This window comes from Parasteatoda tepidariorum, chromosome 12, assembly GCF_982258835.1.
Source record: "Parasteatoda tepidariorum strain Cologne lab strain chromosome 12, Ptep-v5.0, whole genome shotgun sequence".
Taxonomy (NCBI): domain Eukaryota; kingdom Metazoa; phylum Arthropoda; class Arachnida; order Araneae; family Theridiidae; genus Parasteatoda; species Parasteatoda tepidariorum.
This window is the reverse complement of record NC_141766.1, coordinates 48,498,700-48,516,787: the sequence shown is the minus strand read 5'-3', so window position 1 is coordinate 48,516,787 and position 18,088 is coordinate 48,498,700. Positions and strand designations below refer to the sequence as shown.

Below are 18,088 nucleotides of genomic sequence, written 5' to 3'. Positions count from 1 at the left end.
TTGATAATTTTAATGCCGCTTTTAGAAATATTTCGTCAGAGTTTGAAAACTTTTTTTATTTTTATTCGCTTAATAATTCCAAGTACCGCTTTTTTTGCTTAATTTTACGTAAGGATTCTAAAATCTATATTATGAACGGGAATTACGAAACACAATGCATAAAAAAATTACTAAAGAAATTAAAGAAAAATAAGCATCTGGGTATGTTGAGATGCGTACTCATTTTTTACTCCATCTCAAGGAAATTAATTAATTTAAAAATATATTCTGAAACGCAATGCCAAAAAAGTTATAAAAAACGAATACTTAGATATAAGAAACGAATACTTAAAAACGAATACTTCTCCATGTTACGAATACTTGTACTTACCTTGAAGAAGTAAGAAGAACGTGGGCCACATGGTCTTTGCGAACTCTTCTTTTACAATCATTTCAACAAAGGAACGAAAACGCCGACAGCGCCACTCGACAAACTTTTGCGCACCTTTTCACCTTTTTCATTTTATGCACACACAAAAAAATCTCTGGAATCGTTTCACACTGAATAAAAGATAAACGCTCATTTAGAAAGAATAAAGAAAATCATCCGTAAATTCTTTATTTTGGAACAAAGTTTAAAATGTTGCGCGTTATAGAAAATGAACATTCAGAGATGGTTTAGTTGCTCCACTATTGGGGGTGGAGGGTGGAAATTAAGAAAGAAACGGGGAAAAGCTGATAGCAAAACCATTCCATTTATAACTGACTTTTGTGAAAACCAACTACTAACCTTTTTGCGAAATATTTGACAGAGTAGTGAACAATTAAAGACTAAAATTTTAGAATTGTTTGTAATTAGCCAACATTTTAAGCCTTTTTTGCGCAGTGATTCCAGTTTGCATTCTTTTAAAGATGATTCGGAATAAAATGTCAGAGATAAATTTTAAATAAAATCGATTGTGTAATTTTCACATTCGTGCAAATATTGTATTAATAAAAAGTATTTAACTATTTAGTAATTTTATTTTTTCATATTTAATTTATGAAACAAATTTTATTGATGCGACAGTCTGCAAGAGGATTTATATATGTTATACAGCCGTGGTAGCTCAGGGGATAGAGTGCTTGCCTTCCAACGAACCGGGATCGAATCCCAACGATGACTGGTCGATACGAATCCCGCACCCGGCTCGCACCGACCACAGTGCTGGCGTAAAAATGTCCTCGGTGGTAGACGGATCATGGGTAAGAGTCCTATTGTCGTCAGGCTAACCGTGGACGGTTTCCGTGGTTATCCTCTCCATGCTACGCAAATGCTCTGAGTTCCATCAAAAAGTCTTTCACGAAGGCAAAATTTCTTTCAATAGTAGATCCAGGAGTTCTCATGTGTTTTAGATTAGGTTCAAAATTAGAAGGTTACAGAGTTGAAAGGTAGTAGTAACCTCATAATTGGATCGGATATTCAACAACAGTTATATATATATATATATATATATATATATATATAGAGAGAGAGAGAGAGAGAGAGAGGGAGAGAGAGAGAGAGAGAGAGAGCACAATAAAGATAAAAATTATTAAAAGAAAATTTTAATTACATTTTTTGAGTGCTCCGCACACTATTGTAATGATATATTTTGCTTTGGCTATATTAATACAATACTAGAAAGCACTCCTTTTTGCGAATATAATCGTGTAAGCTGATGAAGAGATTATATATTTTCATTTTTTTGCTTTCCGACTTATTAATATATATATATATATATATATATATATATATATATATATATATATATATATATATATATATATATATATATGTGTGTGTGTGTGTGTGTGTGTGTATATATATATACACCCTTGTGCAAATTAATTGAAACAAACTCAATAAATTCAGAAAACTAAGAGAAAATGCTATTTTATTTAAATTTATACAAACTCAAAAATTTTTAGTACATAATATAATCTCCACGACACTTTATTAACATTTGGACATGGACATTTGGACACTTTATTAACATTTGGACTTTATTAACGATTCGGCATGGATTCCACTAATTTTTTACAGTCTTTTATAATATTTGTGTCCTTATACCACACATGAATTAACGCCGTGATTAGCTTCTCCATAGTTGTACAGTCCATATTTAATAGGCGATTCTTGCATATGGCCCAGAGATTCTCAATTGGGTTGATATCTGGAGAGTTCCCTGGCCATTCCAATGTCTCAATTTGATTCTCAGACATGAATTTCTTGACAATTTTGGACGTATGGCAAGGAGCTAAATCCTGTTGAAAAATCCCTGTTCCATCAGGGTATCGTTTCTTCAACTCTGGAACAACTTTTTTACCCAGAATAGTAATGTACTGCTCAGAATAGTAATATACCCGAAAACATCTTCTTTAAGAAACACGAAAAAAAAAGTTTGTTTCAATTAATTTGCACAAGGGTGTATATATATATATAATGTTAAAACAATTATTTATTAAATATAATCCAATAAATAGAGCATTTATCTAACGCGCAAACGTTTAAAAACCTTTCTCACAAGAAAGTAATAATATTGATCTAATTATCTCAAAAAATGTGATGATGTGGCTTTAGTAGCTTGGGAAATTGATCAGTCCCACGCTACTGAGACCTATTAACATTTAAATATATTGTCCAGAAAGATATAAAAACCCTCTTTCCAAGGTCAAATGTGCTATTCTCTACCTATCCACCAGCATGTAAGGTTGTCATTCTGGGGCTCTGGCCCTTACTTTAATAAAATTATATTATGATTCCCGTATTTTCCTGTATCTTTTTCAAGAAGCACCGGCCACACTACGAACTTACAATGTTTAGGCTTTAAAAGCATATATATATATATATATATATATATATATATATATATATATATATATATATATATATATATATATATATATATATATATTCATTATATTTTAACTTATATATATATTGCCATCAGGCTAACCGTGGGAGGTTTTCGTGGTTATAATCTCCATGTAACGCAAATGCGGATTAGTTTTTCCTGTCATGCCACCAACACGTCATGGTGACATAATGAACAAACATGTAAGTATAGAGGTAGTTTTCTTTTACCGCAAGAAGTGTGTGTTTAGCCTTGGAGAAAGCAAGGCGTTCAATCTGTAGGAGTCTGGGACTCCGAAGTGTTAAGTCAAAATTATTTCTTCTTTATATATGAATATTCATAGTCATAGTTATAGTCATGAAAATAAAATAAAGTAGTATTTCATATTTTGCTGAAATTATTGGTCGCAGCAGGCTCTCTCGAGCGAGCCAGAGCATAAATCAAGGTGTGACATTTGTTATATTTTGTCTATAAAGTATGAAGAATATTTTAAGTGTTGAATTATGAGAAGTATTAAATTCTTGAAGAGAGCTAAATAGCTGTGATTTAAAGAAATTAAAATTGTATTGAGAAACGAAACAAACAGAACAATTATGTTTAACATAAAGGGAATGAAAAAAGATTTGGTACTAGCTGCCGAAGAATTATGTTCAGAAGTAAAAAAATGTTTTGATAGAAAAAAGTGATCAATTTAAAAAAGACTCAAAAAATCTTTAGTTACTACAGTTTCCGAACTTATTGAACGAGAGAATAAAGGAGGAGAACTATTAAGTGCACAAAAGAATCAAAACAAAACAACAGAAGTAGCGTTAGAACTTGTAGAAACTAGGCTTAAAGCACAACTAGAATTAGCTAGAATTCAGGTAGAGATTAATAGTTCTAACTTAAACATAGGAAATGTTTTTACTTGAAAATTGTAATTTAGAAATATTAATCAAAAGCGTTAAAACTTTAAACTGTTATTTTCATAGTAAAATCCAAATATTGGAATTTATTTTTTACTTCTCTTGAAAAAGAATTTTTAATAAAAAATGTGCTGGACGAAATCAAAAGTCAAAATATTAATCTGTTAGGTAAACGAGCGGCATATTTGGTAGTTTATGCAAATGCTAAAGGAATAAAAGATTATCATAAAGTTAATGTTTTAATTTTAAAAGAATTTGAACCTTCCTTAGAAAAGCGCCAAAAGATCAAAAAATGAGAAACATATGCAATCTGCTAGTAGACTCAGAGGGATTTTTATTGCGAACTTAGAAATGCGAAGGATTTTAGATGCTGATGAATTAATAGTTAGCAATAGATTATTAAGTGCAATAGACAACGAAGCACGACGTTATGTTAGAATAAAACAATTAGATACTTGGCTTAAACCAAGGCAGAACACTGAATTGTGCTATAATTGGTTTACCTCTAAAAGTAGAAATTTTTCTGAATTGTATGGTAATTTGATCAACAACCGCAATTCGAATAAAAACACTAAGTACGTTCCACCACCTTTGAGAAAGACCCCACGTAATAGAGAAAAAAATATTTTATCCCAACGAGCGAATGTTTTATCTATTCTAGTAACTCACACATGGGTAAGTTGTAGTTCATTTAAATCGCACTAGAGCTGCACAATGGGCTATTGGCGACGGTCTGGGAAACATCCCTGAAAATGAACCGAGGACATGCCATCACAATTTTGATCCTCTGCAGAGGGAATGGCACCCCCGCTTCGGTAGCCCAACGACCTGCACGCGAAGTCGAGCACTTTACGGTAGCACAGTTTAGCGAGGACCAATACCGCACACCCTCGGTACCTACGCAGACTGATCCAAGTGGTTAGCCACTCGCACACTGACCGCAGCCAGTGATGCTTGACTTCGGTGATCTGCTGAGAACCGTATCTTAACGATCTCAGCAGATCACCGAATGTAAATTTTGCGCATTTGCAGAGTTTAAAACTTTAAATGAAATTAATTTGTACCAGATACAAAAAGTTTCTATTTCTGTTGCAAGTAGACAAATAGACGCGATCATTTATAGCGGAGCTGAGATTTCTATTTTGAATATGTCCCTACTTTCGTATTTAGAAATCGAAGCTAAAAAAAAATAATTTTACAATCTGCAAGTCTACACGAAATTAGCAATATTGCCAGTTTATTATAAAAACCCTGGAGATTGTCTATTTTATAGTTCAAATATTTTGTTTGCTTTAACAGATAATTTAAACATCCCTTGTTTAATTACTCCGGATGCTTATAGCTCTTTGATTTATCAAACTGATGGATGATTCAGCCAAAATCGATAAGGCAATTTCAGAAAGCAACTCGTCAGTAGCGTGGATAAAAATTCATCAAGAGCAGATGATTCATTTTCTCAATCGGAAGAAAGTGAAACAGGCTGCGGTGTTTATTTAATATCGGATACTAATAAATTATGCTGTAATAGCGATGAATATTCGGAAGCGAATAAATTTCGAGAAAGGCAGAAAAATTGTTTAACATTAAAAAATTCTTTTAAAGACGCTAGAATAAAAAAGAATAGTTTCTTTTCGCGGAATGATTTATTGTTTCATAAAGATAAAATTTGTGGCGATACCAATATATCAATTAGTATTACCTGAAATTTATAGGAATAAAGTTCTTCTATTAGCTCATAATGAAAATCATTTAGGAATGGGAAAAACTAGGGAGCTCATAAAATTATCTTTTTATTGGCTCAATGTTTCAAAAGATGTTGGAAATTATTATAAAACAGGGGAAAATTGTCAATTAAAGAGCCCGGAGCGAATATCATTCCAAAAACTAAAGAAAAAGTTGAGTGAATCTCCCTCGCTCTATATTCCGATCCCTAAAAAACCGTATGTTATACAGTGCAATGCAAGTTCCTATGGTGTTGGTACTTGTTTATCCCGAAGAGATAACAGTCAGCTTTGCCATATCAGTTTTGCTAACCAAAATCTGAACTAAGTGCAGCAAAACTGGATTGCAATTGAACGTGAAGAGTATGCTGTAGTATGTTGTCGATTACAAAGTTTGAAAATTTCGCGTTTGATGCGAATATTGAATTTATAACTAATCATAATCCTCTAATATTTTTGCAGCAATTAGCATCCCAATCTGCTAAGTTGCAACGGTGGGCTCTTCAAAGGTACAATATGCATATTTCACACTGCGAGATGCTCAATTAAAAGAGGCTGAGGATCAATCAAGACTAGTAAATGATTCAATGTTTTTCTGTGCTTATAAAAAACAAACATAAATGATAACCCGTTTATAACAAGACTTCTTTTCGTTTGTAGTTATTGAAACGAGTATTATTGAAATTTAATTTATATTGCAGTATATTGGTATCAAAGATTCTTTTCATCTGTAGTTATATATCTATACAAGTTTTATAAAAAATTTTATTTGTGTGTTGTAATCGTATATATCATGTGTTATAACCAGGAAACTATACATCTGTCATCCTGCTACTATTTTCATCTGTATTCTTTAGGGATATTCTACGTGTTAGTAATTGTAATAAGTCATCTGTTCACCTGTTTTATTTGCAATGAACTGTTAAATATATTTTTGTACGTAATATCCTATTGTTTGGGTCAGATTTCTCATTACTAGGTGTCGGGGAGGAGGTGTCATGCCACCAACACGTCATGGTTCGTAATGCACAATTATGTAAGTATTGAGGTAGTTTTCTTTTATCGCAAGAAGTGTGTGTTTAGCCTAGGAGAAGGCAAGACTTTTATTTTGTAGGAGTCTGGAACTCCTAGGTATTAAGTTAAAATTATTTCTTTTTCATATGTAAATAGTCATAGTTATAGTCATACGAATGTAATAAAATAGTATTTCATATTTTGCTAGAATTATTGGAATTTGGACAGCACGACATTACAGTTCCACTAAAAAGTTCTCCTAATACTTGATCCAGGAGTTCCCTTGCCTTCTGCATTGGGTTCAAAATTGCAAGGCTGTGGAGTTTAACGTTAGTCGTAAACCTGAACTTGGATCTGCCGTTCAACGATGGTCATAATTATATACATATCAACTTTTTATTCATTTTTAAAACTGGCATATCACAGTAAAAGTTATTAACAAATGAAAGCTTAATTTATAAGTGCTCAAATAGTTTATCATGACTTTTAAAATAGGTAGTAAGTATACTAACCACTGCCTGAAGAAAGGTTAAAGAAATGGGAGCGTGCTATTGAACTCTGGATGTAGCTCATAAGGGGACTTTTTAAAAGTTGTTATTGTTGTAGTTAATTTACGTCGCACTAGAGCTGCACGATGGGCTATTGGCGACGGTCTGGAAAACGCCCCTGAGGATGATCCGAAGACATGCCATCACAAGTTTGACCCTCTGCAGAAGGGGTGGCACCCCCGCTTCGGTAGCCCGGCGACCTGCACGTGAAGTCGAGCACTTTACAGTAGAACAGTGCCATCCCCTCCGCAGAGGATCAAAATTGTGATGGCATGTCTTCGGATCATCCTCCAGGATGCTCAGTTCCCTCTCGCCTGCGCATTGTCCGAATCTCAGTCAAATTGACGGGGGATACGGATATGAGCAGACATAAGTAAACGCTCTAGTTATGTTTAAGATGATTTAATTGTATTGTACGCATTTAACTTGATTTCTTCTTAATAAATATTTTTATCTATTAATCCCCATCATTTCTTCCTATTCGAATCAAAAGAACCCTACAGTTTGGTGTCAGAAGTGGGGTATCATGGCATTTCTTGCAAAAGCCCGGAAAGCTGAATTGATAGAACTATGCGAAGAAATTGGTGTAGATGCGGACTTATCTATGAAAGTTGTGGAAATCAAAAACGCAATTCAAAGTAGTACAACGTATAAAGAAGATGAAGTTAAGATTATAGTGGATAGAATTCTGGAAGATAAAATCAAGATAGAACAAGAACGAATTCGACGAGAAGAGCAAGAGAGAGAAGAAAAAATTAGACGAGAAGAAAAAATAAGAGAAGAGGAAAGAAAAGAAAGAATGATTCGTGAAGCTCATCAGTGCGAATTAGAAATTAAAAAATAAGAAATGTCTAAAGAAAATCTCAATCATGAAAACGAAACGGAAACCAGAGTTGAAGTAAGTCATAAAATTCAACTAACTCAAATAACGCCTAAATTTGATGACAAAAATGACGAAATGGGATTATATTTAATAAATTTTGAAGGAAGAGCAGAGATGGCTCAGGTACCTAAAAAGGATTGGGTAGCATACCTTATAAGCTTTTTTACCGGCAGAACTGTCAAACATGCTAGCAAGAGAAGAAGCTAAGGATGCTAATAATTATGAATTTGTTAAAAGTCTTATCCTAAAACGATATAAGTTAAATAGTGAAAAGCTTAAACCAGGGATGGGCAAACTACGGCCCGCGGGCCAGCTGTGGCCCGCCGGAAAAGTTTATCCGGCCCACGGACAGAATTTTAACTTGCCGATCGTGGCGAATATAAACAATATACATTATACATCCATTTTCTTGTCTACTTTGATTAAATCTATTTTTGTTCTTTCTATTTTAACAAAGTACTGATGACCTTTTTACTTTCTCTATTTTTGGTCTACAAAACATAAATTGATGGAAATAGTTAGCACAGACAGCTTCAATTGGTGAAATGTTGAAAGCAGAAGTTCTATACAGAATAGCCGTAGATTAGCTCCAACAAGTGTTTGTCTTTCTCGAGGAGCTGACATATGGAATCTAATATAGGTGAATTGTACTTCACATGAGGCAGACTACTCATTTTTAAGTTCCAAAGAGCGGATTTTTCTGCCGGAGCGAGTTCTAACATTATTAACAGCGTATAGAAATATTGCACACATACGACGTCATTGTAAATAATGGTGAAATTATTCAATGTATAAAATGGCTACTGCTTTTTTGAGTTATTTGCAAAATTTTTTAACCCCAAAATGGCAACTGAGAAACGCAAAGTTGATGTAGAGCCCCATGCGTTCAATGATGAATTGACTTCATTTTATTTCAGAAGTTAGAATTTTTTTTAGAAGTTTTTACTAGACCCACCAAACTTTTTTTCTAGTTTTTTGGCCCACGACCAAAAAAGTTTGCCCATCCCTGGCTTAAACAGTGCTTTTACAGACATCACAAGTCAAATGATAAATCTTGGAGAAATTATGCTCAAGAACTCATTAGTTATTTAACCGAATGGATCAAAGAATTGAAAATAGAGACATTCCAACAACTCAAAGATTTAATTGTGACGGAACAACTGAAATTTAGAGTGCCTGCTGAAACAAGAGATCACTATTTAGAAGGTTGACTGAAGTTTACGACGCCATACGAACTAGCTGAAAAACTAGATGATTACGAAAGTATTAAAGAAAGTTTCAAAAGAGCGAACATTTCTCAGGCCGAAATCGAAAATAGAAAAGAAAAAACGCCTTTTTGGAAAAAGAATACGAATTCTGACGGAAATAAATATAACACGCCGATCAAGGCCAAACCGCAGTGGAATATGAAAAATATAAACAAAATATCGTCTGCAGTTAAATTAAAAGAACTCAAAAATTAAAAGAACTCAACAGATGTTTCGTTTGTTATGAATTAAATTGTCGTAGGAATTGTAATCTATGCTGTAACATTTGCAACTCTCCCTTTCATGGAACACTCTTACATGTTAATTTTAAACAAAAGAAAGAAAATGATGCCCCGAACGACATTTTAACCGCTCGTGTCAAATTTCTGAATGGTCAAGAAAACTATAAAGGAAATAATTATGTTGACGCACTGCCTATAATAAAATTAAAAATAGACTCCAACATCTTGAACGCTGTAGCTCAGAGATCGCCAAAGTGGTCTATATCAGTGGTTCTTAACCTTTTTAAGCCGCGACCCAAATTTGAGAAATATGTTCATGTCGCGACCCAAAAAAAAAGTCAAAATTAGGCTGAGTAAGCCACAATGACTTCTTCTAGGAGGTGTTGGTATTACTTATTATTTGGTTTATTACAAACTTTTTTGGTTCGACTCAGCGCGACCCAAGAAATATGCTTCGCGACCCAATTTTGGGTCGCGACCCATAGGTTAAGAACCGCTGGTCTATATAGACCCCCATGGGTCTATTTAACAAATGCGGGGGTCGATCTGAGACAGGGGGGCGAATGGGGGTCGATCCGAATCGGAAGGGTCGATTGTGGGTCGGAAAAAAAAAACAGTTCTCAATACGCAAATCACACATACCTAATGTTGAGGATTTATGATAACAGATGGCGCTGAGCGCAAACAATTTTCTTATTATTTTTTCTTCTCTTCTTAAGTTTCAGTTTGGATTTAACCACTGAACCACAATGAAATAAAATCCTTTTTATTATTACAATTTGTGTAATTATTGTAGAATTCGAAACATGGTGCATCGGCCGGGAATAGGTCACCTGCATGAAATGTAAGTTAACATTTGTTTTGTTTTGGTCTCCCTTAAGTTGGTAATTTATTTTGATATTTTATTGCATTAATTGTATTGTATTTATTATAGTAACGTGCGAGCTGTTTATAATGGATGATTTTGAAAAATTAAAGTCCAAAAGAGCAGTAATCAGACAGCTGATTACAAAATTAATAAATAAAATTGATAAATCGTTATTAGAAACACTTCCTGATTATCCTGATTTGTATGATTATCTAAATCAGTTAAATGAAAAAAACGAAACTTTAAAGGCTCTTGATTTAAAAATTGAAAATTATTTTGATAAGAGCGAGGAATTAGAGAGTGAAATCATACAAAGTCAAGAGTATCAAGATCGAGTAGTGGCTTATAAAGGCAAAATTGAAAGATATTTACTGAAATGCCAGACTACAAGACAGGAAGTAACGCTTAATAGTGGTAACAATAATTTACAAGAAAATATAACTTATAGAAATATCTCGCACGTTGCTAACGTTAAATTACCTAAATTGGAGATAAACAAATTTTTTGGTGATGCTTGTGAGTGGCACAGTTTTTGGAATAGCTATAACATAGCTATACATAGTAATGAGAGTCTTAAAAAAATTGATAAATTTAATTATCTTAAGATGTATTTAGGGGGAGTTGCTTTGAGTGCAATTTCTGGATTCTCATTAACTGAAAGTAATTATGATTCTTCTATTAAGTTGCTTACCGAAAGATTTGGTAGGCAAGATTTAATTATTAGTAGTCATATGAATAAACTTTTATCAATTAATTCTGTAAGAAATTCATATGATATTAAAGCTCTACGTAAGTTCTATGACGAATGTGAAATCCACATTCGCAGTTTGCAATCAATGAATGTAACAAAAGGTAGTTATGGTAATTTACTCTGTCCTGTTATTTTGCAAAAGCTACCAGAGGATTTAAATTTAGATTATAATAAAAATAGAAAATCAAGTGTAGATTTTGACATTGATGAATTAATTTCATTTATTAGAAAAGAGGTAGAATGTAGAGAAGCCTCACATGTGTTGTCTAATAGTTCTAAAAAACAAAGTGTTCATTTTGAAACACAGCAACGGTCGGAGAGCCATAGTAAACATAATTATAATCGAAAGTTCTCATCTTCCTCAGCATTAGTTTCGGCATCTAACAACATATTTTGTTTGTTTTGTAATTCCAAAAATCACGAATCGAAAGATTGTTCTCTGACCATCGAAGAAAAAAAACAAACGCTGAAAGATCAATTTCGCTGTTTCCGGTGCTTAAAGAAATATCACACATCCAAAAAATGTTGGAATAAATGTATTTGCACATTATGTAAGAAACCGCATAGCGAATTAATTTGTGATAAATCAGCAATAAATAATGAGTCGAAAGAGAAAAACGATACTTTGGCATCCGTTACCGCTTCATGTGTTTCGAAACGAAAACAAAATGAAATGATCTATTTACAGACTTCTTTAGCGTATTTGATTTGTGGTAATGTAAAGAAGTTGGTTAGAATTTTATTTGACTCTGGTAGCCATCGCAGTTTTTTGAAACGGGATATTTGTAATGAGTTGAACCTCAGGACCATTAAAACTGAACGGTTGCATGTTTTCGGTTTTGGAGAAAAAATTTCCAAGGGGTGTTCTTATGATTTAGTGAAAGTGAATCTTCAGAACAAAAACGATAAAAAATTAAATGTGTGCATTGAAGCATTTGTAGTAGAAAAAATAACGTGTGGGAAAATAGCCGCACCCCATGAGAGAATTAAACAATTAGCAAGGAAAAATAATATTTTTCTTTCGGATACCGGAGAAATAGCTGATATAGACATTTTGATCGGCGCCGATTTCCTACATGACGTAATCTTTGATACGTCTTTGAGGCTGGGAAAAGGGCTCGTTGCAACCGATAGTTTATTTGGTTTTGTGGTTCAAGGGAGATTCATGAATAATTGCCAATTAAGTAGGATTGTAAACAATACTATAATATCGGATGTTGATTATTCTTTGTTTTGGAACCTTGAAGGATTAGGAATAAATACTATGAACGAAGAAAATGTTGATAATAAAAGTGAATTGTTAAAAGATTTTAATTCTGATTTACATTTTGAAAATAATAGGTATAGTGTACGACTTCTCTGGAGACCAAATACAAAACATTTGTTAAATGATAACTTTGAGCTGGCTTCAGAGAGGTTTGACAAATTAAAGAGAAGATTTAAAAATGATAAATCCTTATTTGAAGAATATAAAAAAGTTATAAAAACTTACGAAAATGAAGGGATAATTGAGAAAGTTAAAAACACTGATCCCCAAAATTATAAACAATGTTATTTACCTCATAGGGCGGTTATAAGAAACGATAAACTAACTAGCAAATTAAGGATTGTATTTGACGGTTCCGCGCATAAGAAAAATGAATTGTCTCTTAACGATTGTTTGTATATTGGGCCAAATTTATACCCAGATATATATGAACTTATGCTAGCGTTTCGGGAAAACAAGATTGCTTTTATAGGGGACGTTCAGCAAGCTTTCTTACAAATAGGGATTAATGTAGAAGATCGAGATGTCACAAGATTTCTTTGGTCAGATGACCCCGATAATGATTCGTCTACAGTAATTTATAGATTTTGCCGCGTACTATTTGGTATCAACTGTAGCCCTTTTCTCTTAGCGGCTACTATTAAAGATCATATTAAAAAGTTTGCAAAATCAAAGCCTCTTGCGTATGAATTACTAAATAAAAGGGTATATGTCGACGACGTCATAGGGGGAAGTGACAGTACAGATACAGCATTTCAAATAAGTTCTGATTGTGTTGAAATATTTCGGGATGCGGGCATGGTATTGAGAAAGTTTCAAACAAATGATAAAAAATTACGCGAATTATGGAAGAATGCAGGTATAGATGTTCAGAATGAAAAGGAATCGTTAGGTCAATCAGGTTTTCCATTTAAAGTTTTGGGAGTTTGTTGGGATCCTGAAAGAGATGTATTTTACTTTGAGTCCAAATATCTGTTAAAAATGATAGACACAGGACAAATAACGAAACGATTTATTTTGAAAATCATTGGGCGTATTTTTGATCCAGTAGGATTTTTGGGACCCTTTACAATGCTTCTAAAATCTCTAGTTCAAAGCATTTGGAAAAGCGGATTGGAGTGGGATCAAGAGCTACCCTCAGATATGGAAAATCAGTGGCGCGATATATGTAAACAATTCGGTGAACTTAATGATTTGAAAATACCGCGTTATTATTTTTTTGAAGCAGGTAACAAAGAAATTATAAGTTCACAATTACATATCTTCTCTGACGCCAGCTTAAAGGGTTATGGTACAGTAGCATATATCAGATCAGAAACTAGTGATGGGCATATTTCTACATGTTTTGTTTCAGCTAAAAGTAGAATTGCGCCCCTCAAAATGATTACATTACCACGACTTGAGCTACTAGGTGCCCTCCTCTCTGCTAGATTATTTCGAACTATTACTAGAGCCATAAAAATTCCGTGTGACAGTTTCTTTTGGTGCGATTCCTCTATTGTGTGTTGTTGGATAAAAACTCCCGCCATTCGTTTTAAACAATTTGTGCGTAACCGATTGGAAGAAATTCAAGAGATTACTCAACCTAAGGACTGGTTCCACTGCCCCGGAATTGACAATCCTGCCGATCTTATTAGTAGAGGTGCTTCCATGAGTATATTGAAAAATTCCGACATTTGGTGGAAGGGGCCACCTTGGTTGTCGCTTCCGACCGAAATGTGGCCAGAATTGAAACTCTTCAAAGAAAATGATGAACAAATTGAGTATCGTAAAGATGAAATCACCGTTATGAAATGTGTAGATGGTGAAGAACTTGAGTTGATAAATATCGCTAACTTTAGCAGCCTCGAAAAAGTTGTTAGAATCGTAGCGTGGGTAGAGCGATATTTGAACTGTTTAAAGAAAGTTAAGCCGAATATGGACACTTTGACTGCAGAAGAGCTCCGAAATTCTGAAGATATACTAGTAAAGCTTACTCAAGCAAAATTCTTTGAAAGTGAGATACGAGCTCTCCAATCTAGTTTGCCTATTCCAGCTTCTTCTACTATTTTCAATTTAGCTCCTTATCTTGATGAAAAAGGTATCCTGAGAATCACAGGAAGATTGGACGAAGGAGATTATTCTTTTGATGAGAAAAAGCCTATAATCATACCAAGACAGTCTAAATTTGCAGAGTTGCTTGTCAAGCGAGAACACGAAAATGTATTTCATTCTGGAGTAGAGAGGACTCTAGTTCAAATTCGGAGAAGATTTTGGGTGCCTAAAGGAAGACAATTAGTAAAAAAGGTTGTCTCGAAGTGTTTGATTTGTCGCAGATACACAGCCAAGCCTTCTACCCAAATGACTGGACAGCTTCCAAAAGATCGAATTAGTGAAACTCCTGCTTTTACCGTATGCGGAATTGATTTTGCCGGACCAATCTACATCAAGGGTGAAAATGGAATAAAGAAATCATATATAGCCTTGTTCACATGTGCAGTCACGAGAGCAATACATCTTGAATTAGTCACAGACATGTCTACTTCGACTTTTCTGCTGGCATTCAGAAGATTTCTCTGTAGAAGAGGTGGTTGTCATACAATCTACTCCGACAACGCCAAGACTTTTAAATGTACCGATAAAGAGCTTCAAAGATTATTTGATATTTTGGAAAATTCCGAGTTCAAAAACTTTCTTGCTGCTAAAAGAATATCCTGGAAATTCATCGTCCAACTTGCCCCTTGGTGGGGAGGATTTTATGAAAGATTGGTAAAAAGTGTCAAAGAGCCTTTAAAGAAAATACTTCGAAAAGCTCTCTTAAATTTTGAAGAGATGACCACTATATTGACTGAAATCGAAACCATCGTTAATCTTCGACCCTTGTCCTACGTCACTAACGAAATTGGTGAACCGGAAATTCTTACCCCATCAAAATTTTTAACCCCTGGTAAAGAAAAGGCAGAGTATCCAGCTCATTTCATAGAAACCATCCATAGAGAATCCACCAGAAAGATTCTTATAAAAAGAAAAGAATACCAAGCTACATTATTGGCTAATTTATGGAAGCGCTGGAAGGAGAGCTATTTGTTTAATTTGAGATCTGCACACAACTTCACTTTTCCTAACCAAACAAAATGTTTGAAAGTGGGAGATGTGGTTATGATGGAGGGCACCACAAAATCAAAACTATTATGGGACATAGGTATTATAACAAAAGTATTTCAAGGGCGTGATGGACGTGTAAGATCTTGCCTTATTCGCAAATCCAACGGCGAATATAAACGCCCAGTACAACTTATTTATCCTTTAGAACTCAATGACTGAAATGAACAATGATAATGTTTTTATTTTAATTTTCTTATTAGATTATGTTTTTTTTTTATTTTCTTTCAAGTGAATATTTGCATCTCATTTCAAATTTATTTGCATTTAAATGTTATTTTTTTAATATGTTTATGTTATTTTTGTCTAATTTTTATGTTTAAAATTTAAGTGAACTCGGAGGAGTTCAAGTGGGGAGTGTTGAGGATTTATGATAACAGATGGCGCTGAGCGCAAACAATTTTCTTATTATTTTTTCTTCTCTTCTTAAGTTTCAGTTTGGATTTAACCACTGAACCACAATGAAATAAAATCCTTTTTATTATTACAATTTGTGTAATTATTGTAGAATTCGAAACACCTAATTAAGAATGTAAAATTTGTGAATTTTTTTTATAATTGACTCAATATCAGTTTCTTTATAAAACATAAATTAATAAACGTATATTTATTGGAGTGAAACAAGTATTTACGTACCACCGCGTAGTGGTACGAACACAGCGCAGTTAATAAGTCATATGCATAAGTGCGTTTGTCCAAATGTCACGTGTGACGAGCATTGACGTTACAAATGCAAATATCATACGCAGTTTCAGATATCTTTGCAAACTGTGTTGAATATTTGCAGTGTCATTATTAAAACTTTTATAGTTTTGGATGATTATTGTTTCGATAAAACCATTCGTTTGGTTTAGATATAAATTTTAATTATCAATGCCCAAAAAAGAAGGTAAGCATTAATAATATGGATTAGTACAGCCCGCGACAAAACTATAGCGCACTTTGTATTTTTTTACGAAAATTACAAAATTGACCAATTTTGACGAAAATTAAAATTGACCAATTTTGAACCCAATATAGCGAACCTTGCAAAAAAAAACACCAGGCACACCCGTCTCATTGATCAAGAAGCAGTAAATCTTTAGTTACTTTACTTATTATATCTACTTATGCATAATTACTTATTATTTAATAATAGGTTATTTAAATTTCAATATTAATATATTTTTCATAAAACTATTGTTACACAATGTACTATTACTTTAATAAATGTTTAAAATCATAAAATAAATGTACAAACACAGTATCTAATAGAGTGTTACTTTAATTAACAGAAAAATACTTTTGTGGGGGTCGATGGAGATTTCGAAAAATTATGTAGGGGTCGATGATCAAAAAAGTTTGGCGACCCCTGCTGTAGCTGATACAGGTTCACAAATATTCGTTATCAAGAGCTGTTTGGTTCCGTAAAAATACAAGACACCGCCTGGAAGTGTAGTATTAACATGTACTTTCGGACAAACTTTAAAAGCGTCATTAATAAACTTGCCAGTAACTAAATGTGAAGAAGATTTAAATTTGAAGGACCAATTTACATTACTTGTGCAATGGTACCTAATTTGTCAAGCGATTTATTATTATCCGTAAGTGCTCTAAATGAATTAAATTGTAATATTGAGACTAAATTTAATAGAAGGCGCAACCAAAAATAAAAAATTGGAATGTAATACGCTAAATGGTGAATTGTCGTGCAGCAAAACGATAGATGATGATATCGATCTAAGCATGTCATACGATATTCAAAATGATAATTGGGAAATCCAGAATATGGTTAAAGATACAGTTGAAGAAACTATAAAATGTTGTGCAAGCATGACTGCAGAAGCTGAAGTAAACGATATGGCTAACCAGAACAAAATATAGAACTCTGAAAAATTTCGTAATGAACAGAGAAAGGACAGCAGTTTAAATTCTTGTTGGCAAGATGCTAAAAAGGGAATTAATAGATTCCGAGTAATTGATAATTACTTGTATCACCGAGATGAGATACTATTTTAGGTGAACATGTAGATCAACTAGTTGTTCCAATATCACGAAGGAAGCAACTTTTAGAACTAGCTCATTCAAGCTTATGGGGAGGACATCTACGTAAAAAGAAGACTGCTGAACGGTTGAAATACCCCTTTTATTGGCCTCGCATGAAGGACATCGACGAATTTTGCAGCACATGTGTTGCCTGCCAGTTACAAGCCAAAAAGCAACCGTTAGACGAAGTACCAATTACGCCAGTTATGCGCCCCGATTAACCATTTCAAGCTATACATGTGAATTTTATAGGTCACAAATACGTCTTATGTGCTGTGGATCTATGTACTAGATGGCCAGAAGCCTTTCCACTGAAAACATTAACAGCGAAATCAACATGTGATGCATTACTTCAGATATTTTCACGTACGGGGATACCCAAACTTGTTGCTACCGATCAGAGGAGTAATTTCACCTCTACTCTGACGAAGGAGTTCTTAAGTAGACTTGCTTCATCACCCAGATTTTCAACTCCTGGTCATCCAAGTTCAAATGGCCTGGTGGAACGCTTTAACGCTGTTTTGAAAGGAATGATTCACCATACTATGAGAGAATATTCGAAAGATTGGACAAGGATATTCCATTCCTGCTGTGGACTTACCGGGAGGTTCCGAACGCTAC

At 33.8% G+C, this 18,088-nt stretch overlaps 2 protein-coding genes across 3 annotated transcripts in view; one reads left to right on the top strand and one right to left on the bottom strand.

The window, feature by feature from the left end:
• Positions 1–471, bottom strand: part of LOC107442099 (carbonic anhydrase-related protein 10) — a 67,324-nt gene extending 66,853 nt beyond the window's left edge. For both annotated transcript variants that reach the window (XM_087155639.1, XM_087155638.1), the window contains exon 1: positions 371–471. In XM_087155639.1, coding sequence (XP_087011765.1) covers positions 371–431 — 61 coding nt within the window. In that variant the 5' untranslated portion in view covers positions 432–471. The remainder of the gene's footprint in view (positions 1–370) is intronic.
• Positions 472–12,736: 12,265 nt separating this feature from the next.
• LOC147801089 (uncharacterized) lies at positions 12,737–17,688 on the top strand. Its single transcript, XM_087155745.1, has 3 exons — positions 12,737–13,469; positions 13,527–15,482; positions 17,441–17,688. Exons 1-3 carry the CDS (start codon positions 12,737–12,739, stop codon positions 17,686–17,688), a joined length of 2,937 nt encoding a protein of 978 aa, XP_087011871.1.
• The last annotated feature ends 400 nt before the right edge of the window (positions 17,689–18,088 follow it).